A 25,575-nucleotide genomic window follows, 5' to 3' on the forward strand; every position below is an offset into this window, starting at 1 on the left:
CCTCAAGCTGTGTAGGCACAGTGGTCTCCACAGATCACACCCAGTTGCCCTCCCTGGGAGGGATTTTCTCCAAAGTTATAAAAAGTTCTTGGCTGCCCTGCTTACCTGCTGACCATTTTCCTCCTCCTCCTTTTCCTCATCCATGCTGTCTTCCACTTTGCAGCATGATGAGTGTCTCGGGAGGAATTCAATAACTGGCTAGTGAAGCTAGTCAGGTGCCCCCAAGGATTGCATGCAACTGCTTATAGAAGCAGCATGTTTGTGGTGATGATCCAGACCATGCGTTCGCCTTCTTTGTCTTTTGGTACAACTGCCTCAGCTCCTTTATTTTCACTTGGCACTGCTGGGTATCCCTGGCATATCCTTTCTTCTCTATGCTCTTTGTGATCTTGGCATAGATATCTGTATTTCTTTTGCTGGTTCGTAGTTCCAAGTACAGATTCCTCTCTTTACACAGCAATGAGATCCAGGATCTCCTGCATGCTCCATGCTGTTGCTCAGCTGTGACCCTGGGAACTCATAGAGCTCTTGGTCAGATTTACTGCCAGCTCTGAGGTCTACTCACCATGCTGGCCATACAGGAAATGAAATTCTAATTATCCTGTGGCTGTTCCTGTTCACCTGTTTGCTTAGAGAGTTGAAATTCCTGGCCAGAGCAGTCACAGCAGGGCACTATGGGACACCTCCCAGAAGCCAAAAATGTTGACTTTCACAATGCTGCGTATGCACTGCTGTAAAGTCAACCATGCAAGGTCAAATTTAGCGTTACTCCTCATGAAAGCAGGAATACGGAAATCAACTTTAATGGCTCTTAAAATCAATGGAGCAGGCGTCGTGAGGCAGACTCATTGTTTGGACAGTCAACCTAATTCAGCTAAGTTCAACCTAAACTCCAGGCTTTTCAGTGGGAGTCGGGCACCTAACTGCCTCTTATACCTTTGAAAATCTGGATTATAAACTCTTTGGGGCATGAACAGACACGCTTAATTTTTCATAGATTCAATGACCAGAAGGGAGCGTAGTGATCATCGTTTGACATCCTGTATAATAGAGGCCATAAAACTTCCCAAAGATAATTCCTAGATTAGATCTTTTAGGAAAACATCCAATCTTTACTTTAAAATTCTCAGTAATAGAAAACCCTTAGGAAATTGTTCCAATGGTTAATTACTCTCACCATTAACAATGTAAACTTTATTTCCAGTCTGAATTTGTATAGTTCCAATTTTCATGCTATTGGACCATGGTATAAATTTCTCTGCTAAACTGAAAAGCCCATTATTAAATATTTGTTCTCCATGTAAGGTTTTATAAACTGTAATCAAGTAACCCCTTAGCCTTCTTTTTGTTAAACTAAATAGATTGAGTTCCTTGAAGCTGTCATTACAAGGCTAGTTTTCTAATAATTTAATCAGTCTCATGGCTTTCCAGAGAGCCCTCTCTAATTTATCAAGATCCTTCATTGAAGAAATAAAAAGAGCTTACTGGCAGATCTAGAAACAGAACCCAGATGCCCTACCTGCAGAGGGTCTGATCTACCACACCATGCTGCTTCCCTTTCTTGCTATCAGAGTATCTAGTCCATTGTGGGCACTACTGTGAATTACTTGTATTTAAGTAACTGGAAAGCATGAAACCGTTAAGGGCCTGGTGCAAAGGCCATTGAAGCCAATGGGGAAGACTTTTCATGTTCTTCAGTGGGTTTTGGATAAGTCCCTATGGGTACATCTACATAGCAACATCATTTTGAAATAACGTCTACACAGCAGGCAGTAATTTCAAAATAATGTCAAAACACTGTCAACTGGAGGTCTTCTTACTCTGGGTATGTCTACATTGCATTCCTCTTCTGAGAGAGGAATGCAAATGAAGCATGGATTTGAATTTCCCACACTTCATTTGCATAATTGCGGACTGCCGTTTTTCCGGAATAGCGTCTTTCGAGTCCCCGTGGGGTTATTTCAAGAGAAAACCCTTCCTTCGAAATAATCCTTACTCTAAGGATTGTTGTCTTGAAAGATGCTATTCTGGAAAATCGGCAGTCTGCAATTATGCAGATGAAGCACGGGAAATTCAAATCCGCGCTTCATTTGTAATTTCGGGTGTCTGCATTTGCATTCCTCTCTCGGAAGAGGCATGCAATGTCGACATACCCTCTGACTCCTGTCATCCTCATTGTATGAGGAGTAAGGGAAGTCTGAGGAAGAGTGCTATATTTCGAAAAAAGTGCTGTGTAGACGCTCCCAATTTCAAAATAAGCTATTTCGAAATTAGCTACACAATTGACATAGCTCAATTTGCGTAGCTTATTTCGAGTTAAGACCTGTTATGTAGACACACCCTAAATGACAAAGACCTTTCCCATAATATGAATCTGTGAAGACTTAGAAATGCTAAAGACGTATGTGTAAAAACCTGTAATCAGTATACCAAACAAAATGAGAGAAAATGGACAAACATAGTCTACGAGTATCAAACCATATAGTTCTAAATCTGCTGTCCCATGTGTGTCAGTTTTACAGCACTTATTTCAATGGACTTACTTGTGCTTAACAACAGCCTATGTAATTTCTATCAGCTCATATGTTTCTCAGTATTTTTCATTGTAAATAACATACTGTCTCATAGACTGTTGTAACATTGCATATATGAACATATGCCCTACTCTTTGTAGTCTGGGAATTTGATTTCACTTTTAATAACCATACATGGAAAGATGTGGACAGTTTACAATATACTGTTGTGTTTAATTTTTAATGTTTATTGATGAGACATATCTGCCACCAGGCAGGCAAACAGCCAATGACACATCATAAATTCCGTAAGACAGACTTTGTTGATAACATAGGGCAATGTCTCCACAACCTTGTTTTAATACAGACAAACAAGCACTAAAAGTCTTTGCCCAGGAAAGACTTGAAATTAACCATACTTCAGTGAAAGTAATAGAGAGGTGTTGACTCAAATAATAATGTGGCAGAAATGGAGGTGATTTTTTCTGTAGTTTTTATGGTTTCACTAAATCTGACTCACTAGAAATGAATATCCTAGTCATTATTTGCAACAAACTATGGGTAAAACTAGGGAGCAAGTGTAGACGTACCCTGTAAGATGAAGATTCACACCAAGCAATCAAAGTATAATGATGAAAGTTGCAAAAGTAAATATTAACTCCTATTCACATAATCCATCAAGCTGATCTGATTCTTGAACTAAGCCACTATTGTTATAATTTCCCACTGTTTACCAAATCTATGTCAGTATGACACCACCAAAATTTAACAATAAAAAAGAAATTCTTTAATGTAGACATGCCAGACTGGCACCCTCCAGAACTGCTCCTTTTGGCTATTTGTTGACAATGACAAGCCAACTAACAAAAAGAGAAACAATGGAACAAGTGCCATATCAAATTAGAGTGGCTCATAGTGTTCCGGGATAGTCTACATTGACAGGCTACCGTTGTTGGAATGTTAATTAAAATAGAGTTGCACAGACTTAATTCTAGTGCTATTGTGTACCTGTAGCATAACTAAAGAAAAGAGAACAAGAATGTAAGAAAGAGAATACGAGAGATGCAAGTAAGTTGGGTGTTTAGAGTAATATCTAGGAATTCCAGGTTATTGGTTTTTTTCAACTTTAGTGCTGCAGCATTATTCTCGCTGTCAGTATTATTTCAAAAGTGTAATTTGAAATAATAGCTTATGAGCTGTTTCTAGAACTAGAATTGCCAGTTTTGTAATATTTAAAAACTGGATACCCTCCACCTCTTTCCCACAGCTTCCCCCGCCCCAAACACACACATACACTCCTCTCCTTCTCCATCCCCATCACTTGATGCTTATCATTTTCCTTCTACTTCTCTCTGCCCCAATTGGGAGAGACTCATCTGCGGAACCAGGCTGGGTACTGCAGTCACCTGACACAAGTCGAAAGCAGCTCCAGCTGACTAGGGGCTGGCGCAAGTCATGACCAGCGTTTCTCCACCTACTCCCCCCACAATAACTAGATGATGGGTGTCCGGTTATTACTACTCACCAGATGCTATCAGGTCTTAATTTTGACCAGACTTTCTGACCAGATATCTGGGCATGCTCTCTAGAGCATGCAGTTTCTTTAATATAGGGGTGGGCAATAAGCAGGAGGCAGTTCGCCAGGCTTAGCCCTTCGTGGGCCACCAAAATTTTATCTACCTGTATGTCTGCAAATCTGGCTCCTTGCAACTCCTGTTGGCCACAGATTGCTGTTCCCAGCTAATAGGAGCTGTGAGAAAGAGTGTGTACCTGGACACTGCTTCCCATAGTTCCCATAGGCCGGGAACGGCGATCCATGGCCAACAGGAGCTGCAAGCAGCAGTACTTGTGCCTCCCCAGGTGAACAGAAGAGATGGGAGACTATTTAAATCCACGCAAGTGCTGTAGAATCCCTCTTTTACCTGTTCCTGGTAGAAAACCACCCACTCTTTCCCCCATGATGCTAGTTGTTCCTTTCTCAAAGCACTGGGAAGAATTTTTTTTTGTTCAACACCGGATTGACCAGCAAATGGGGGCCGGGAGTTCCTTTCCCCACACAGCGGATTGGGACTTAGAGTGAATATGAAACTGGGGTTAGGCTATTAGGTTGCAACTCTTTATGTGGGCATGGGGTGGTGGTCTAGCAGGTACTCTGTAGGAAAGGGATACGGTAAAATGGATTGGTAAAGGATTTAAAGACGTTATACTTTAAAGAAGCAGAAATAGCTGGGGTTCAGGGCTCCTATGACAGGGAGCCAACTCCATTCTTCTTTATAGTCCTTCCCCCTTTAATCGTCATTTGAGGGGAAGGCATGGCAAGGTTCCAGCATGGGGTTACAGTCCAGAATGGGTAAAGAGGGAGGACTGATAGCAGAAAGAATCAATCTGTGCCACCTTGTATTTAGTTGTCACCCTCGGAGTACATTTCCCAGACCTGAAGAAAATCTCTGTGTAAGCTCGAGAGCTTGTCTCTCTCACCAACAGACGTTTGTCCAAAATAATATCTAATAAAAGATATTATCTCACCCACCTTCTCTCTCTCTAATATCCTGGGACCAATACAGCTACAACAACACAGCAGAAATGAGAAACATGTTAAATGAGCTGTACATCTATAGACCCTGAGGCACTCTGAATTTAATTAATTAAAGTCTTGCCCATTTCAGACCCAATAGTGCAGAGTGTTCACAGACCTAACTTCTCTGTGCCTCAGTGGGAGCTTAGATAGTGCATATACTGCAGAATTGATACACAGTGGCAGATGAACGCTTTTATACTTAAACAGTGCAATTTTCCAATTTCTTGTAATTGTAAAACCAAACAATCATCCGCTAATTCAACCAAAATCATGTTTACATCTCACACGTCCACAAGCCTGGAAATCTGGCAAAAGGCAGGTAATTTTTCACAAGTATTTGTGAACTTCAGAACACAAGTGCATACACACTTCCTGCTGGAGGCAGTGCCAGTAGTAACATCTCTAATGTACCCTCAGGCTACACCTACACTGTTGAGTAGCTTATTTCGAGCTCTGGGTACAGTGTAGACACGCCCTCACTGTGGCTTCATTTTGCCAGTCATCAGTGTGCATCAGTGCAATGGCACCTCCATAGTACCAGAAGATCTTGGCCCTACACAGTCTCCATGTTTAGCAGAAGGCATGGAAATGACTAAAAGAACTGCCACACTTTTCTGCCCAACTGTCTTCCTTACAGAATAGTGATAGAAATGTAGCCGTGTTAGTCTGGGGTAACTGAAGCAAAATGTCTTCCTTACAGTACACCACATTTCAATGTGCGCATGCTACTGTTGACACTATACATTATTCCCTCACTGGTGATTCTGTCACCAGGGAGGAAAGCACTAGGTGCTCAGAAAACTGAAGTACACTTTGTAGGGCTAGCCCAACAATTAGAACCAAAACTCTGGATTTCGATCATCCTAACCTAGCATTTATTCTTACATGTAAGTGTAAAACTTAGAATAAAAAGTTGCAGAAAGTATGAGGTTATTGGCTTGCCTGGGAGTTTAGTAACAATACTGTCCAAATGTAAAAGTAAACTTGAATCTTTTGTTTCCTAGATCTGTGGCATCTTATGTAAGAAATGTGCTTAAAGCCTGGAGTGGAAAGAATTATGATGCTTAATTTGATAGTATTCAAGTACATCTTGCAATTGGGCTTGTTGTATGCTTTGGCTGAAGCTACATGGCTTGTGTTCTAGCCAAGTGCCATAGTTAGAGCCATCTGCAGAGAGCAAGGCTCTATAGTGTTAAAAGCAAAACAGTGTTTGTCCTCAATACTGGCCTTGGTCAGCTTAGCAAAACACAAAACCATTATCTTCAGTGGTCTTATCAATGCAGGTGCAGAGAAATTCCCTCCCCTCTCTAAAAGGAAGGAGTAATAGTACATTTTGAGCCAATTCCTTAACTGGCAGATATCAATGATCAAGGCCAGATCAAGATCAAAGTTGGTATAATGTTCTGCTTATATATTCCTCCCATCCCTAATGCTTGAAGTCAATAGATCTTCTCCAATTACACCAGCTTTGAATTTGGCATGTGTATTTTAAAAGCCACGTGGAGCCTTAAGCCACAGTGAAAGACACTGTACAGGCAGTCCCCGGGTTACGTACAAGATAGGGACGTTAGGTTTGTTCTTAAGTTGAATCTGTATGTAAGTCGGAACTGGTGTCCAGATTCAGCCGCTGCTGAAACTGATCAGTTTCAACAGCGGCTGAATCTGGACGCCAGTTCTGACTTACATACAGATTCAACTTAAGAACCCCAGGCATCCTCAAGTCAGCTGCTGCTGAAACTGATCAGCAGCTGATTCCAGGAAGCCCGGGGCAGGAGCTTCCTGTAGTCAGCCACTGGTCAGTTTCAGCAGCGGCTGACTTGGGGACGCCTGGGGCAGAGCAGCTGGGGTGCTGCTGGGTTGGTCCAGTAGCGCCCAGAGCGGTGCTATGGGACCAACCGGCAGTGCCCCAGCTGCCGTACCACAGGCGTCCAGAGCAAAGCCGCGGAGCATGGGGGCAGCGGGACAGCCCAGACGCGCCGTGGCTGTCCTGCTGCCCTCGGGCTCCGCGGCTTTGCCCTGCTTTGCTCCCTGTCTCCCTGGTCTGCAGACCAGGGGGACGGGGAGCAAAGCGGCGGAGCACGCGGGCAGTGGACAGCCCAGACGCCTGAGGGCCCCGTTCGTAACTGCGGATCCGACATAAGTCGGATCCGCGTAACTCGGGGACTGCCTGTATTTGAATTCTCAATAAAATATAAGTGGAGTAAATAACATAGTAACTGTAAATATGTGTGCCACACAACTAACTCTTATCCTTTTGTTTGCAAGGAAGGAGCATGTTTTAAACATTCTGTTACAGGAGCTCAATGAAAACCAGCTTCTTGAAGATATAGAATTTCAGGCCATGTTGCTGTCCTTTTTTAAATCTATCACTTCATAATAATTATGTAATTAATTCATAATGAGACAAAATCAAATAAAAAGAGATGAAAAAAATCATTATATAGAAAGATAAGTCCTCAAAAACATCTTAAAGAAAGCAAATTTAGTGCAAATATCAGCCATATGTTTTTAATGTCATACATTAAATATTATTACTGAGATTTATTTTGGAATAATCATTAAATAGATATTAAATTACAGGCAGCTGTCTCAATAATAGTCTGTTGGATCAATACCATACATTTTATCCATATTGACAGAGCTGTCTTACTTTGAATTGAGAATCAAAGAAAGATTTTGCATCATCACATCTATAAAGGGAAATATAATGCTGTTGGTAATTACTTACCCTCAGGCTGGCAGGAAACAAGACTGAAGCAGAAAAAGCAAGATCAGAAAATTCTGTCTTAAGCATGAAAAAAAATTACATCGAGAAGCAGTCATTTTAGAAAACAAATTAGAAATATCCGTTTTGTTATTCCTAATATTTATACTTTTCCCCCTAGACCCGCTGTAACATCCACTTTGTATTACAAGAAAATATAAATGTTTCAGTGTTGATACTAATAAAAAAGATCATTGATTGATTTAGATACTGAAGATAAAATTCTGGCCTTATTGAAGTCAATTAGAGGTTTTTTTCACTGAATTTAGTGGGACCAGGATTTCACCCTCAACCTTTATTAAGTATCCTAAACATTTTTGATAGATGGAGAAGGGGTTCAGAAGCTTGCAAAGAACTTCAAAAGAACAACATTAAATTATCTAGACACTCTCCTTTATCTACAGTCTCAAACAACAAAAACACAGACCAATATGCTGATTATGAATGCTTTAGTAAAGTTTTTTAGATTTTATATTTTTGTGCAACAAGGAGTTACCATTAATTAGAATAAATCAGAAAGATACTTGGGCATGTCAGTACCTGATACCCATGGGGTAGTTAGGTCCACATTTTAAATGCCCTACTGAACCAGAGCCCTTTATACTTTCTTGCTTACAGAACCAAACATCTTTTTGCCATAGTCTCAAGGTTTTTCTGTACTATTTCCTCTCAGTTAACAATCTTGGAGATTGTATTACAGTGTGTAATTTATCATCAAAGGAGTCAAACCACCCTTTTCAAGAGAAAATGAATGGCTTTTAAACTGATTTAGCTGAGCTGTTAGCTCCGGTAACTTGTTCATCTTCATTTCTATACAGGAAAAATATGGTCTATTCCATGATAGCACTAGCCTTGGCACGTGTTCTCCCTACTCTCTTATCCCCTGGATGATGTCAGTAAATCAGCTAGCTGATGGAATTTAAATTCAGGGACGGAAAGAGCTAAAGGCTGCTAGTAGTTCAAGGAACACAGTTTATAGCATATTTGGGCAGCCAAAGAAGGATCGCAAGTTGCACACATACTTGCATACTGCAGCATGTTATTATGCAAATACAACATGGAGTGGGTAAATACAGTGCAAAGCAACCTATTGGAAATCTTAATGACAAAAGCTATACCGCGGTCTGTACAAAGCACATGCACTGGCATTTCTCTGAACAGACCCATCCAGTCTGACTGCTGCTGTTATATTTTAACAGCCAAATAATATATTGCTTATATTATAATGAAATCCATTTCCATTGAGATGAGTTGAAAGTCCAGAATCATTTCAGTGGACTTTCACTCCTTTAATAATGACACTTTTTACAATGCTTGATCCCGCAATGTGCTGAGTACCTTCAGCAAAATCCTGTGTGCCATTAATGCCTAGTGCTTTCAGCACTTTTCAGAACCTCTTAGTTTGTTCCAATACAAGAAGATTCCACTGTACTAATCTATTTAAAATGCACAGTTATCGTCCACCAGATCACTGTTGGGTAAAAGCTCCTTTACAAGAAGAATGTCACCTTCCCTTCTATTTCTGCAGCTGACGCTTGGTCCTGCATGGTACTTAGCTTTTCCAAGAGCTGATGAACACCCTCAAATTCTCATGTCTTTAATGGGAATTGAGGATGCTCAGCTCTTTTCAGAAGGACTCAACATTGAGCAGGACTGGGCCTTGCCCATGAAGAAAAGAAAATTCGTCACAATCCCCACAAAGGGATGGCTTCCTGTCTTAGGACCTCACTTTTACTGCTCCCAACAGGAGGTTCTGAGGAGCTGGGGTGGTCTTGCACATGGGTTCAGAGAGGAGAGTGAAGAGGAGTTGTTGCAACTCAAGCTGCAGTCTGCTGGAAGTGGATATAAGGTTGCTCAGAATATTGCAAAGTCACCTGCCTAGCCTGGAAGAAAAGCAAAAGGGATAATGATATGAACACAGCAGCAAAATGAGGGCAGACACATGTATCAAGTTAAGTGGCAAGCCACAACATTTATGAAACTGTAACAGAAGGGAGTGGTGCTACCCACCCATCAGGCATCCTCTCCCGTATAAGGCATTTAATTGGTTCCAGTGTGGGTGTCATGGGACCCCTTAACATATAACCCATAGCATGAGGTAAGTTCTCTTCAGCCTAGCCCCAAGGACACATCTGTCTCTGAACCCTAACACCCTACACTCTAGTTCTTCCTCCTCCCCTCCCCTTCCCCACCTCATTCCCAGCCCATGAGGGAGACAGAGGGTGCAGCACCTCTTGTTCTACCTACTGTTCCTTGGTTAGTGTCTCCCTCCCTTCCCTCGAGACTGTCCCCATCACCAAGCCACTTGATTTCCCTCACCCATGGATGCAAGTGGATGCCGATTTTGCCAGGCAGGCCCTCACCCATTACAGTGAAACTCCACATACAGTGAAGTTTTTGTTTTGGGAGAATAAAATTCTTGAGCTATAAAAAGGCTGTACCTTGTGCCACAATATTGGAAATAGCAGCACAACTACACCAGTGTTCCCTCTAAGATTTTCCATCCATGAGCCGAGTGAGTTTTGTCTTGTGCACCAATATTGAGGTCATGTGTGCTTGTTTGGATGTGTGCTACGGTGACACCCAAACTATGAACTTCTCCCTTTTCCCCTCTGTCGACATGTCTCCCATCCTCCCCGCACCCCATTTGCTCCCCTGGTGCCTGATACTGCCCCCCCTTACCATCCTCTGCTATCCTAGCTCTTGCCCTTCTCACTCCCCTTAGCCCTCCTGGGACTTGCCCCGCCTCCCCATCCTCTCTTTCCCCTGCCTGCCCTTCCCTACCCCCCTGTGCCCACCCCTCCTCTAGCCCACCTCCTCATCCCCTCTCCTAACATGTCCTTCTACCCACCTGCCCTGCCTCTCTTCTCCATTCTCTGGTGCCCATCCCTCCCCTCCATTCCCCCTTTGCGCCGTCACACATGACTTCCTCCAGCTCCTGCCTTCCTCGTGCCCACCCCTACTTTCAACCCCTCTTCTCCTGGCACTCACTTCTCCACTCTCCTCTTCCTTCCTCTTGCCCCCCTTGCGTCTTCTCTGTCCTCTCCCAGCATCACCCTGTCCCCTCCCTTCTACCACCCCCACTGACATCTTCCCATCTCCTCTGCTCCTCCTGCCCTTTCTCTTCATTGTCTCCAGTTGGCCAGGGAGCAGCTGAGGCCACAGTTATGTGGCTCTGCTGAGGGGAGGGGCAGGAATAAAATTATTGATATGCACCCGCACAGATGCACACCTTACAGTGAATCCTGAATTACACTGAATTTTGTTTGCTCTACGTAAAGGTGTATCATCAACCTGCCCTGACAGAATGGAGGTTCTGTTTGTTTACTGAAGTTTTCACAAGTGTTTTATCAATTAACCTAAAGCAAAACATTCACCTTTCAAGAACCTGGAATGTTCTTACTCCAGCATTAGTAACCACCACCTCCCATAGCTGTGTCTCTGCAGAAAGAATAAAATGCACAAAAGGATAAATGTACAAGGAATAATGCAAGCAGATACCAGGCAAATCTTTTTATGTAGCTCTGACAATGGACCTTAAACCTCACCTGCAATTATGTCACCTATTCCACTATACCTCCTTTCCTGAGCAGAGATTGATAGTTGTTCAGGAGTAGAGATCTGAAACAGTAGAGATCTGCAGGGGCATCTATTTCTATCAGTATAGTGTTTATCACAGAATTTTTACTTTAAAAAAAACTAGGGGGCTGTGCCTCCTGCTTGCTGCACTCCCCTTGTGGGGGTGGGAGGGTAGGCAACTCTGGCTCTCTCCACCCCAGCCAGGAGGGAGGCCCAGGCTGCAGCTGCGCAAGCTTGGGTCCCTTCCCCCCCCCAACCTTAAACCCTTTCTGTCAGCCACGGCGCGTGCCAGGCCTGGCTCTAACCCCGGCAGCCGCGGAGTTCCAGGGGTGCCTGCCACCATGCGTGGGGCACAGCAGGGCACAGGTATTGCCATATGCACGCAGCACTCTGGGGTGCTGCAGCCTGCTGAGGTAGAGAAAGTGGCAGTGCAGGGGGCCACTGCCCTGGCCTCTCCCCTGTGCAGTCCTACCTGCGCTGCTCACCACCCCTGCCCTGTCTGCAGAACCCAGGACCACCCGTCCGCCCGCTGGGAGCACAAGGAAAGGAGCAGACAGGTCTCAGGGGTTCTCTGGAAGCTGCAGTGAGTGCAGCCATTGGGAAGGGGGTGAATCTCTGCGGGAGCAGCCAAACAGGTGATCAGGCACTGTACTCTGGCTCCCCAAGAGCCTGGCAGCATGGGAGCCCCTAAGAGCCTGCTTCTGGCACATAAGCCCAGCTGGGAGCTCCGGTCCTAGTGCCTGTCCCAGGACTTCTGCCCCAAGTGCCGCACTCTTCCCCACCTGTCCCTGGGCTGTCATGGCTGCGATGTGGGGTCTGCCAGCTACTATGCCACGTTTCTTGGCGTTGAAAGCCCTGTGAGGTGGAGAATGGGGAGTAGAGGCTTGGTTTAAAAGAGCAATTCCAAGTGGCGAGGGGAAGCATTGAGGTTGGGCTCAAGAGGGGGGAAGGGGAAGGGAGGGAGAGGGAGGAGGCAAGCGAGATGCAGAGTGACATGATGACATCACTCTGTCACCTTGCAGGCAAAACTTTCTTTAATATATAGAGAGACAAGCATTTTGAGGTATATTTGTACTGCAATATCAGGTGTGACTGGAGCTTGGGCAGATAAACCTGAACTATCATATCTAAAAATAGCAGTGCCCAGTCAATGTATAACTCTGGAGGGCAGAACTGAACCTGGGATCTCTGGTGCTTAGTGCATGAGCCTCTACCACTTGAACTAAAAGTTGTGGCTGTATAGCACACTCAGTTCTTTCCCTCTGTAGGTGGTCTAAGTGTCACTACATTTGACAGTACACCCCACCCAGTAGGTGTGTGGGTTACAGACACACACAGGTTCCAGAAATACAAGTAGGTCTCCAGTAAGCTTGTACAACGTACAGTTAAGCCTTTGCCATGATATATACACGATTATAGTTAGCCATGCTAGTGTAGGCATTTCTGCTCTAGCCTTCAGTGTAGCCATATCTTAATTGTACAGATATTAACCCAGGCTTCTATAAAAATGTAAACAAGTGCCTAAGGTTACTTATGTGAGTAGCCCCATTGAGATATACGAGATTATTCATGCGAATAAAATTATGCCACAGAGGTGTAAATTATTTCAGTACTAGTTCTTTATTTATACGATTCTGAAATAGGATTCTAAGCCAATAGCTTCCAAAAATAAATAAATGTAGTAACGCTCTTTCCTTCTAATTGCCTTTTTATTATAGAGAAATCCTACATTTCTGTCTTCTTTTTGTTAAATTTAATATTTGTGAAACAAGAAATCATGTAACTCTGGGAACAAAAAAAAATCAACTTTTCTGAAATTTAAATTTAAAACACATACTAACAACAGAGGCCAGATGTTTGGTTATGTAAGGACTATAAACAAACTCATTCATTCCCCCTTTCAGAAATCATTAACTCAGTGCACCACCATGGAGGCAGACAATCCATCCATCCTCAGCTCTGTAGGGGAGGGAGGTATTTACCCATCCAGCTTCAGATCATTAATCAAAGTCCATCCAAATTCCAACTGAAATCAAGCGTCCCTTGAATGACTTTGTGTAATGGGAAACAAACCCCCCAAAACAATGCATTAACTGGCTTCAGTACTGAAGCATACAAAAAATTCTAAGTACACATGGAAATTGATTCTGGACTGCCTGAGAAAACATATAATAAGTGTGCAAGTGCAGTCAATATGCTATTTATAAAATGACAATTGTCAAGTATTCATGCACCCTTCAAAAATGTAATTCAAATTTAAACGTAGACATCATGAACGACATTTAAGAGAAGAATAAACCTAAAAGATACCTGTGATATCAATAAAATAGATTTCCTTTTAATGCCCAGATTGGGATAGGATGGGAATAGCAGGTAAAAAAACACATAAAGGCATTTTAAAAAGCTTTAAGAATATAGCAACCAAATTTGTAGCATGCCCTACAGAACTGACCAGTTAACTTGAACCCAAGAGTGGTAAAAGAATTAGCCAAGAATCTCCCTGAACTAATATTGTTGATTTTAAACAAATTTTGGAACACAGGGAAAATTCCAGAGGACTGGAAAAAAGCTAATGTTTTGCCAGTATTTAAAGAAGTAAATGTGATGACCTGGGAAACTGTAGATTGGTTAGCCTGACTTCAACTCCAAGCAAAATCCTGAAAAGTCTGATATAGGACAGAATCAGTAAAAAAAATTCAATGATGGTAATATAATTAATTCCAATAAACTTGATACAGTGTTTTTTATATGATTGCAGGTTTGCTTCATAAAAGTAATTGTTTCATCTCATGTATTTAAAACTTTTGTTGGTCCCACATTATATTCTGATAAAAAATTACTTTAACAGAATAACCTGGATTGCTTGGAAAGGTATACCCATATGATGTTGTAGCGACTAGGGTAAATGTGATCTGCAGCTAAAGAAGCAGGAGTAGAATAGGGAAGTGGTATTACCTCTGTATTCAATATTAGCAAGATCATTAATACAATCCTGAGTTCACCTCTGTTTTAGGGTTAGAAAGGAAGCTGACAAACTGGAAATGATTCAGAAAAGAGCTACAAAATTAACTTTATGTTTGGAATAGAGGCTTTACAGTGAGAGTCTGAAGAAGCCCAATCCATTTAATTTATCAAGAGAAGGTTAAGAAGTTACTTGATCAGGATCTACAAATATCCTTATAAGGAAGATATTTCTGACAGAGGGGACTCTTTAGTCTAGAACAGTGGTAGACAACCTGCAGCCTGTAGGCCCCGTGAGATTCATTGAGGTAAGCCGCTGGTGACCACCCGACAGATTGTTTACCTTGCATCCATAGATAAGGTTGCTTGCTGCTCCCAATGGCTGTGGTTCACCGTTCCCAGCCAATAGGAGCTGTAGGAAGCAGCAGCTATAAATCCCAACGGCTAGTGCTACTTCCTGCACCTGCCATTGGCCGGGAACAGGGAACTGCAGCCAATGAAAGCTGTGCATGGCTATACCTGTGGACACAAAGTAAACAACCTGTTTGGAGGCCTGCCAACAGGTTACCCTGATGAACCACACAAGCCACAGGTTGCCCACCACTGATCCAGAATAACAAAAATATAATGGGAACTAGTAGTTGGAGCTGAAATTAGACAAATTCAACCTGGGAATAGGTAGAAATTTTAACAATTAGGATAAATGACCATTAAAAAATTCCCTAGGGATGTTATCGATTCTTTTTCCCTTGCTGTTTTTAAGTCAGTGCTGGATGTTTTTCTTAAAGTCGTGGTCCTAAAGCAGAAATTAGTAGGTGAGATTCTTTAGCCTAAGAAGTCAGATTAGACTTGAATATCCATCCTGCTGGTTGTGAAATTTTTGCTTGTATGAAAAATGACAAATTGCTGTCATACATTTTCTCTCAGAGAGAATTCTGCAAAAAAAGAACTTTGAGAAAATCTTAGGCCATTTAGAATCAACTCAAATATAGTCCAAAAAGCCACAAAACTTGCCCTTACTTTCCTCCGAATAGGAACAGAATATAATATTGAATAGAATTAAAATTTGTTTCTTTGTTTGTTTGTTTGTTTGTTTGTTTGTTTAAAAAAACGATAGTAAGCTACATCACTTCAGAATAGTGCAAGACACTAAGGCTACGTCTAGACTGGCATGATTTTGCGGAAATACTTTTAACAGAAAAGTTTTTCCATTAAAAGTATTTCTGCAAAAGAGTATCTAGATTGGCCAGGATGCTTTTGCACAAAAAGTGCTTTTCCACAAAAGCATCCGTGCCAATCTAGATGCACTTTTGTGCAAGAAAGCTCCGATGGCCATTTTAGCCATCGGGCTTTCTTGCGCAAAAAATTAAGGTGCCTGTCTACACTGGCCCTCTTGCGCAAGTATTCTTGCGGGAGCATGAAAGTATTTGCGCAAGAAGCACTGATTTTGTACATTACAAAGTCATTGCTCTTGCACAAATTCAAGTGGCCAGTGTAGACAGCTGGCAAGTTTTTCGCAAAAGCGGCTGCTTTTGTGCAAAATCTTGCCAGTCTAGACACACTCTACATGTACAGTTCACCACAAAAAGATCTAATGAGGATTTGAAATTAGGAAAATAAGAACTCCCTACTGCAGAGGCAGGCAATAAAATGGCTGCAGTTTGCCAGCGTTATCCCTGGCAGGACACCATTGCTACTATATTTTACCTGTGCCTCTGTATGTATGGGCAATTGCAGCTCTCATTGGGCATGGATCACTGTTCCTGAATAATGGGAGCAGTGCAGACTGGGACACTGCTTCACATTGCTGTTCCTGGCCAATGGGAGCTATCTGTGGCCAATAGGAGCTGCTATTGACCATTCCTGTGGAGGATCAGGTAAATGTAATGGTGGCAGCCCACCACGGGCTAACCAGTGAACCAGATCCATGGACTGGTATTTGCCCATCTCAACCTACTGAAACAAATCTGTAAAAGTGCAGAGTGTACCAATGAATTAAACATTGTCCATCTTTCACAAACAGTCCTCTCCCTCTCTGAATGTCTAGAATCCTTATTCAGGAGATGTTACTGAGGTGTGAGTTTCCAGTTAAAGCTTTCTGAGAGAGAATATTCCACTTCACACACAAAGCATGAATCTCAGTAGAGACTATTCGGATGGGAATCTTTGGTATGGAGTTTTATTGTAACTTGGACAAATTGCTCTCATACAACTGATGAGAGGCCTTCGTGAAAGGCCTTGTTACAGTGCTCTCTTTTACCTATCCTATTGAGAGGAAGACTGGTCCAGTAGGTTAGGGTTTTGAAGAGTTTTTGAAGAGCTGTGTTCAAATTCCTGCACTCCCACAAACTGGAAGGCTTGTCTTCAGTAACCAGGAGATCGACACTGTGGAGATCAATCTCCTGGGGTTCGATTTAGTGGGTCTAGTAAGGACCTGCTAAATCAGCCACTGATTGCTTCCCTGATGACCCCATTACTCCACCGGGTTGCGAAGAATAAAGTAATGTCTACAGAAGAGTTTCTCTTAGCGACCCCCACAGTGGGAATGCTGCAGCATTTTGACCTAAGGTACATCGACTCCAGCTACACTATTGTTGTAACTGGAGTTATGTGTCTTAGATAGACTTTCTCCCATAGAGTAGACCTGGCTTCAGTGATAATGGACAAGATACTTAGCCTACCTTAAAGCTCAGTTGCCCATCTGTACTTTTTATATCTGAGGGATGTTATGGAGGTAAATACATTTAAAAATATGAGATATTCAGGCCACATCTATACTTACCATGCCAGAGATCGATCTTCTGGAATTTAATTAAGCAATTCTAGTAATTACCTGTTAAATTGAACATTGAGGATGCCCCCAGACAACACCAGTACTCCTCAATTCACAAGGAATAAGGGAGGTTGATGGGAGCAAATGCTCCCATTAACTTCACCCTGTGGAGACAGCACCAAGGTCAGCTTAAGGTATGTCAACTCCAGCTACGTTATTTACGTAAGCTGACCTTAGAATCATAGGATCCTAGGGCTGGAAGAGACCGGAGGAGGTCATCGAATCCAACCCCTTGCCCAAAGCAGGACCTTCCAGGTGTAGTAAAGACCTGGCCTCAAATACTATATTGCATGGGGCCATATATGATTCATTATTTTACATCAAATATGGGATCTTTGTTCTACACACTTCCTGTGGAATGTCTCCCCTTTGGAAAAATAGCTGCTCTCACAAATATGTGTGTGATGTTTATTTATTTAAGTTTGCAAGACATTGCCCTGTCCCAACTCCCCAAAAGGAAGGTGATATAGAAAGGGAAAGTATTGTCAGAAAATTTAGCAGTTTTACTGAGGGCCAGATTTTTATAAATGTGTGCCAGGAGAAAAGATGCATGTCCCATTACTTCATGTTCAGTCATGGTAAATGAGTGACAGTCATTAACGTGTTCCTGTACTGTGTGTGCACGATTGATTAAAATGAACACACAAATAATGCATTCACCATTCTAAAAATATGAGCCAGTACGTTCTATAATGACACTGGTAGTCAGTCTATTTATATTTCAGTATTAGACATTGTTTACTCATTAAAAAAGAACAGTATGAACAATTAGATGTGCACTGTAAACCATAAACTTGATTTATAGTGAAAGTGCATTTGTCTCTGCAGCCCAGCTGCCAGTAAATTGACTACACGGTTACAGGACTTCTTAACAGTATATTAATGATGACAAAACAAGGCTCCTAAACAACTGCCTTTGGCATCAGAGGTTCAAACATACTCATGTTGCTTTTTAACAACCAAATTAATTCCACATGAAGAGAAATGTATTTATTCTTTTTTTTTTTTTTTTAAACCCTGCAGACGACTTGCAGGAAATGGCTTGACATACATTCCCAAGGGAGCATTTGCCGGCCTTTTCAGTCTTAAAGTGCTGTAAGTAAACTGTGTGTTGTTTGATATATTTCTGATTTCCTAAATGCCCTAGGGAACTAATTAACATGTAAAGATTTGATCAAGTAAATTGCATATTTTGATCAGTTCATTGTAAGCTATTCAGATGGAATTAAGATACATATTAACATTTGTATATCTTTGTTTTATTATATGGAAAATGTCCTAAACACAAACTTGCTCATCAACTAAATGTCACTATAAAAGATCAAAGACAAAAATTATTCCAGTTAATAATTTCTTTAACTGTCCAAAAAAGTTCTGAATTCAAGTCTAAAAGCTTTAGAGGTGTTTTTAATGGTTTCATAACATTGAGGTTAACTTTTCTTTTTGCTTTTTGAGGGGCAAGATGGATAAATTAATAACAGTAAACAAGGCATAATTTAAATACAGCTCTCAATTCATATCTAAATTTTGTATCTTCATGGATATAATTGAAATGGGATAAGCTCGGGTCTATAAAAGTTAATGGATATCCTCTGCCTTTCTTATGCTTACTTTTGATTAAAAACTTGTACACTTGAGAAGTATAATACAGTACATAATAAAAGCTGTAAAAATAGGATTATGGGCCAAATCCCACACTGTTTATTTGACTTTACTTCAGGGAAGATTTTTGTAGGTAAGGACAACAAACATTTGCCCCTTGTTGAATAAAATGCCAGCCTTCTATTCATTATCAGCCATAGCCAGAGATCCAGTTCCCTTCAAAATTATGCCCAGCCATTGCAAGATGTGTAAATGGGAGAAGATAAGAAGGACTCTCTCTCTCCTGTCCACCCGGTTGTTGGCACAATTGCAGTGTTTGGCACAGGAAGCTCTGGGGCTGCTACCTTATGGCGTTAATGTCAGAAATATCTCCTCTAATTGGGACTAAGGTAGAGCAAGGTCAAAATTAGAGTATCCCTTCTGCAATGACTATCTTAACTTCTGGCTGGACAAAGATGAGAGCTGGTAGCTGCACCCTCTTCAAGTGATCACAATCCCCTCCATGCTGTCCATTAGTGGTTGGCAGATCCAATTTTACTCAAAGCCCTTTTGCACAATGGGGCTGTGTCTAGACTACATCCCTCTTTCGATAGAGGGATGTAAATTAGACACGTCAAAATTGCAAATGAAGCAAGGATTTAAATATCCCGCACTTCATTTGCATAATTGCGTCATAGCGCTCTTTTGAAAAAGCGCCATTTCGAAAGTAAAACTGTGGTCTAGATGTAGTTCTTTTGAAAACGGCAGGCTTTTTTGAATGATCCTGTAAAACCTCATATTTTGATGAGTACAGGATCTTTCGAAAAAGCCTGCTGTTTTCAAAAGAACCGCATCTAGACCTCGGTTTTACTTTAAAAATGGCGCTTTTTTGAAAGACCACCATGATGCAATTATGCAAATGAAGCGCAGGATATTTAAATCCCCGCTTCATTTACAATTTTGACGTGTCTAATTTACATCGCTCTGTCGAAAGAGGGATGTAGTCTAGACACAGCCTGGGAGTTTATCCAAGAATAGACCTCTGGCTTTGGCACTTCTTGGGTTTTTCTGGAAGCTCATCAGTTCTCCTCCTAGTCCAAAATGTTATATCAAACTGAAAAAAAATGAAAAGTGAGTTTCAGCTCCTGAAAAAAAAAGGCAGCGCAAGAATGTTACAGATATAGAGAATGGGTTATTTTTCAGGTCACTGCCCTATTTTGTGCCAAAAAGAGGAACTGCCTCTGTAGACTTGAAAAAACTAATCTCACTAGGCTACATTCTATCATTTTTACTCAGGCAAAACTCTACATGGGCCAAATTTTACTGAGAAAATTTCCAATTAGATGTAATAGCTGTTCTCGTGAATAAGAATATCAGAAGGTGGTCCATTGCCTTTGAAGTTTTGCCTGAGTAACAAATGGGAAGGAGACTTTTGGGGGGGAGCCATGCTCATTAGCACCTGAAAAGAGTTAGGAGAACAAGTCCCACTGAAAGCCCGTGAGATGTGTACTGTGAACTATCTCAGATGCTTTTGAAAATTCAACAGTTAGCATGTTTCTGTAAGTACAATTACTTCATGCTGAAAGTATTTGCTCACCTTGAGAGGATAAATGCAGTAATGAAAAAAATGCAAAGTGTGAGTTTTAAATGTAGGATAGCAATTTTTAGATATCTGTGTAAATTTAATTTGATAAGGTAAAAAACCTGCTCCCCATAATACCTATACAATTCCATATCTGGATTTTCATGGGTAGAGGAGAGCACTAAAGACTGTAAAGTAAAATCTTTTTTTTTTTTACATTGTTTCTGGATTTTAATGAAGAATGCTGCAGAACAATGAATTAAAGCAGGTTCCCAATGAAGCACTACAGAACTTGCGCAGTCTTCAGTCTCTGTAAGTACACTTGATATACTACCCTATATTATGGTGTAAACATATAACTAATTTATAAGATAATGTTATTAAATAGTATATTTGATAAAAAAAAATGTCCCAGCTCCCTTTGAGTTCATTTTCAACTACAGTCCCATATTCTTCAATTAAACATCAGAGATCCCTCTCTTCAACAACAGTTGGCTTCCATATTTTCAAAAAGGTTATTACAGACTCTGGTGTAAAGTAATTTTGTGAATTGGTTATCTAATAATTGTTGTTTCATTCAGTGGCCTTTTTCTTTTTTGACCAGAGACAAAAGAAAATATTTCAAGCGTATGCTTTTGAGGTTATTCTTCTTTCCTTTGATCTTTGTCAAAGTCATGAGAAAACTCTGGTCTAAAATCTTCATTTGGTTTTTCTCTCTTCTAAACATAAAAAATAATATCTTGCTAAATCTCATTATTCTATAGGTATTCTGATCTAAAATGTGATAAGGCAAGCAAAACAGGGTTTTTTGTTGTTGTTGTTGTTGTTGCTTTAAGAAAGGCTGTGGAATATCCAGCACAGTTTCTAAATAAAATGACAATATCAGTCTTTCTTTGTTGAGAATGTCTGTCCCCGAGGGGTGGAGAGGAAGAAGCTGAAGAAGAAAAGCATAGGGTTATGTTGTCTGTGTAAAAGACTGGTATCTGGTGACAGAATTAAAATAAAAAAAGAATGACTGAGGCCAGTAGGAACTTTAAACAGCTGTGTAGCAGACAGAAGATGGAGTGATAAGGGCTTGTATAGAAAAAGCTACTATCAGCTGAAAGAAGATCATTGGCAAAAGTGAGTTCTTTGAGGAAAAGAAAACCATGATTCTTTTGTTTGTTCCAATTGGGTTGTGCCTGACAGATAAAGGTGTGCATCAGAGATGCAGTTTCTTGTTTCATACAGTGTAGTAATTTTCTGTTCATAAGGGAATTCTTGCCTTGGTTGGTGATTTACAATAGGAATTACTTTTGCAAACCCTTGAAATAAAAGAAGTCCTATCAAATGAGTAATTAAAAGGTTAAAAGCTCTTAGAAACCTTTTACCAAAACAAAGTTTTCTTTAGTATAGCAGGGTTTCATATGTATTTATGTTTAACTTTATAGTCTGGCATGATTTGTCTGAGCCTCATTAACCGAGACTTTAGATTAGAGTAGTTGTGAATAGCAGAATGTTGGTGCCAACTCTCTCATCTTTTTTGCTTTTAACCCTAAAAAGATTTTCATGTTTAGGAATAAGTAGCCAAGCTAGTACCATTGCTGCCTTAAAGAAGGTGTAGCTGATTATGTGACAGTGCTAAATTAAATGTATTAATACACAAAGTAGCAACTTTTCCCTGTTCACTCATAGCACCAGTTTATTTATGCATAAAAATATAAGTTAATAAATGGTCTTTTCCTCCAACCTCTGGTATATAGATGTTTTAATTCCCAGCATTTAATGGATATATTGGAAAATCAATTTCTTCCACACTTTCATCCAACAATGGTGATTGTTACTGGTTCCCAGTGAGAAGCAACCTAGGCTAATGAGTGGGCCACATGAGTGGCCTTCCTTCATGTCAGTGGGCCACAAGTTGTCATAACCAAGATGGTCTCCAAGATTTGCTAACTGTGCTTGTGTACCTAGAATTTTTGTGGTGTGCTGATTGAACCATAGCAGCATTTTGATTAGATGCAGAGGGAGCACACGGCTTTCACAATGTTGTAGGATGTCAGCACACACCTCACTTCACATTAGGGATGTTAAATATCGGTTAATTGAATAGTCGATTAACCTCATGAATTTTTATTGGTTACTCGAATATTCTATAGTCCCTGGGAGCGGAGTGCTCTCCAGCTGGCACTCCCGAGGAGCCCCCTGCCACTCCACATTGCTGCCTTCTTTTGAAATTTCATTTATAGTCACATGCTTTGCTATGATTCACCTTCTCACAAATTAAAAAATACAAAATCCTAGAAAATAAGATTTTGACATAGTAGCACACAAGAGTTTATACATAATGAAATAGTAGAATATGCTTTATTTCACCCTAAACAACAAAGATCTGGGAAGAACAATGTAAGACTTAATCTGTCATTAAAAGCAAATGAAGAATGCACACGGTATTTCATTAATTAAAGCTAAAATTGAAACAATCCTTAAAACCCAGCATATGAAAATCCTCTTCAATTTTAGAAGGTTTCTGATTTTCTGATAGCTTTCTTTGATAGGATAACGAGTCTTGTGGATAAGGGAGAAGCAGTGGACGTGGTATACCTTGACTTTAGTAAGGCATTTGATATGGTCTCACATGACCTTCTTATCAATAAATTAGGAAAATATAACTTAGATGGGGCTACTATAAGGTGGGTGCATAAGTGGCTGGATAACCGTTCTCAGAGAGTAGTTATTAATGGTTCACAATTCTGCTGCAAAGGCATAACAAGTAGGATTCAGTAGGGGTCTGTTTTGGGACCGGTTCTGTTCAATATCTTCATCCACAATTTAGATATTGGCATAGAAAATACTCTTATTAAGTTTGAAGATGATACCAAGCGGGGAGGGGTTGCAACTGCTTTGGAGGATAGTGTCATAATTCAAAATGATCTGGACAAACTGGAGAACTGGTCTGAGGTAAATAGGATGAAGTTTAATAAGGACAAACGCAAAGTACTCCACTTAGGAAGGGACATTCAGATTCACACATACAGAATGGGAAGTGACTGTCAAGGAAGGAGTAATGCAGAAAGGGATCTAGGGATCATAGTGGACCACAAGCTAAATATGAGCCAACAATGTCTAAAAAAGCAAAAAAAGCAAAAAAAGCAAACATGATTCTGGAATGCATTAACAGGAATGCTGTGAGTCACGAGCAGTCATTCTTCCGCTTTATTCTGCACTAATTAGGCCTCAGTTGGAGTATTGTGTCTACTACTGGGCACCACATTTCAAGAAAGATGTGGCGAAATTGGAGAAGGTCCCGAGAAGAGCAACAAGAATGATTAAAGGTCTAGAGAACATGACCTATGAAGGAAGACTTAAAGAGTCAGACTTGTTTAGTTTGGAAGGGAGAAGACTGACACGGGACATGATAGCAGTTTTCAGGCATCTAAAAGGGTGTCACAAGGAGGAGGGAGACAAATTATTCTCCTTGGCCTCTGACGATAGGACAAGAAGCAATGGGCTTAAACTGCAGCAAAGGAGGTTTAGGTTGGACGTTAGGAAAAACTTCTTACCTGTCAGGGTGGTGAAACACTGGAATAAATTGCCTAGGGAGGTTGTGGAATTTCCATCTCTGGAGATGTTTACGAGCAAGGTAGATAGACATCTATCCAAGGAATATCTACACTATGTCTAGGGAGGCTAATGTAGGCATTCAAAGTTGCAAATGACGCCTGGGATTTAAATATTCCGAGCTTTATTTGCATCTTCCCGTCTGGGCGCCATTTTTAAATCCCACTAGTCCGAACTAACTGCCCGCGGATACACGTGGCAGTCAAACATTAACTTGAACTAAGTCCTTAGCTCAAATTAACTGTTACTCTTTGTGGAATGATGTATTTAAATCCCGGGCTTCATTTGCAACTTCAAATGCCTACATTAGCCTCCCTAGTTCGAACTAGGGGGCTAGTGTAGACATACCCTCAGGGATGGTCTAGACAATACTGGGTCCTGCCATGAGGGCAGGGGACTGGACTCGATTATCTCTCGAGGTCCCTTCCAGTTCTAGTGTTCTATGATTCTAAAGTACTCTAGCCCGATTGTCAATTTTGAGTATGTACTATTTTAACAACTCTTAAAGGCCTCAGCTACATAGATTTGATCCTAATAATTATGCGAATCTCAGTGTTCCTGTATCACGTGAGAATTTGAAGGAAGTAATCAGGGAGCTTTCATTTGAGAAGTGCCAAGTCATAATGGATACACTTCAGAATTCTACAAAATCATATCTGATATCACATTAGAAATGCCTCCTCGGCGCTACTGGACCAACCCAGCAGCACCCAAGCTGCTCTGCCCCAGGCGTTCTGCTGAAACTGACCAGCAGTGGCTGAATCAGGACGCCTGGGGCAGAGCAGCTGGGGTGCTGCCGGGTTGGTCCAGTAGCGCCCAGAGCGGCGCTATAGGACCAACCGGTAGCGCCCCAGCTGCTGTACCACAGGCATCTGGAGCAAAGCGGCGGAGCACGGGGGCAGCGGGACAGCCCAGATGCGCCGTGGCTGTCCTGCTGCCCTCGGGCTCCACGGCTTTGCTCTGCTTTGCTCCCCGTCCCCCTGGTCTGCAGAAGGACGGGGAGCAAAGCGGCTGAACACGCGGGCAGCGGACAGCCCAGACGCATCTGGGCTGTCCGCTGCCCGTGTGCTCCGCCGCTTTGCTTCCTCTCTCTGGTCTGCTGGAGACCAGGGAGAGGGCCCCGTTCGTAACTGCGGATCCGACATAAGTCGGATCCGCGTAACTCGGGGACTGCCTGTAGTCCTAGCTTTTACCATTTAGGAGTTCTTGAACAAACAGTCGCACAGACTACACAAGTCTATGTAGTAGATTGTGATTTTCACCTGAAGTGTGAAATGAAAGGAAAGAATATGAAATACAAATCCCAACAATAAGATTGCTATTCATTTCTGTTACACTGAAGAAAGGAAAATCTGTTCTCATGTATCATAGCTAAATGTAACTAATATTTGCACTGATGTGCCAGGACTAAAATATTTGTCCCTAGCATTCACCAGTCCAATTAAACACTGGAATAAGTTGCCTAGAGAGGTTGTGGAATCTCCATCTCTGGAGATATTTAAGAGCAGATTAGATAGACATCTATCAGGGATGGTCTAGACAGTACTGGATTCTGCCATGAGGGCAGGGGACTGGACTCGATGA

The 25,575-nt window shown here is 41.5% G+C and overlaps 1 protein-coding gene across 3 annotated transcripts in view; it reads left to right on the forward strand.

The window, feature by feature from the left end:
• Nucleotides 1-25,575, forward strand: part of LGR5 (leucine rich repeat containing G protein-coupled receptor 5) — a 151,632-nt gene that overhangs the window by 70,445 nt on the left and 55,612 nt on the right. For all 3 annotated transcript variants that reach the window (XM_075931817.2, XM_006121555.5, XM_006121556.5), the window contains exons 3-4: nucleotides 18,252-18,323; nucleotides 20,632-20,703. In XM_075931817.2, coding sequence (XP_075787932.1) covers nucleotides 18,252-18,323; nucleotides 20,632-20,703 — 144 coding nt within the window. The remainder of the gene's footprint in view (nucleotides 1-18,251; nucleotides 18,324-20,631; nucleotides 20,704-25,575) is intronic.

Source organism: Pelodiscus sinensis, chromosome 1 (assembly GCF_052426305.1).
Source record: "Pelodiscus sinensis isolate ZL-2025 chromosome 1, ASM5242630v1, whole genome shotgun sequence".
NCBI classification, from domain to species: domain Eukaryota; kingdom Metazoa; phylum Chordata; order Testudines; family Trionychidae; genus Pelodiscus; species Pelodiscus sinensis.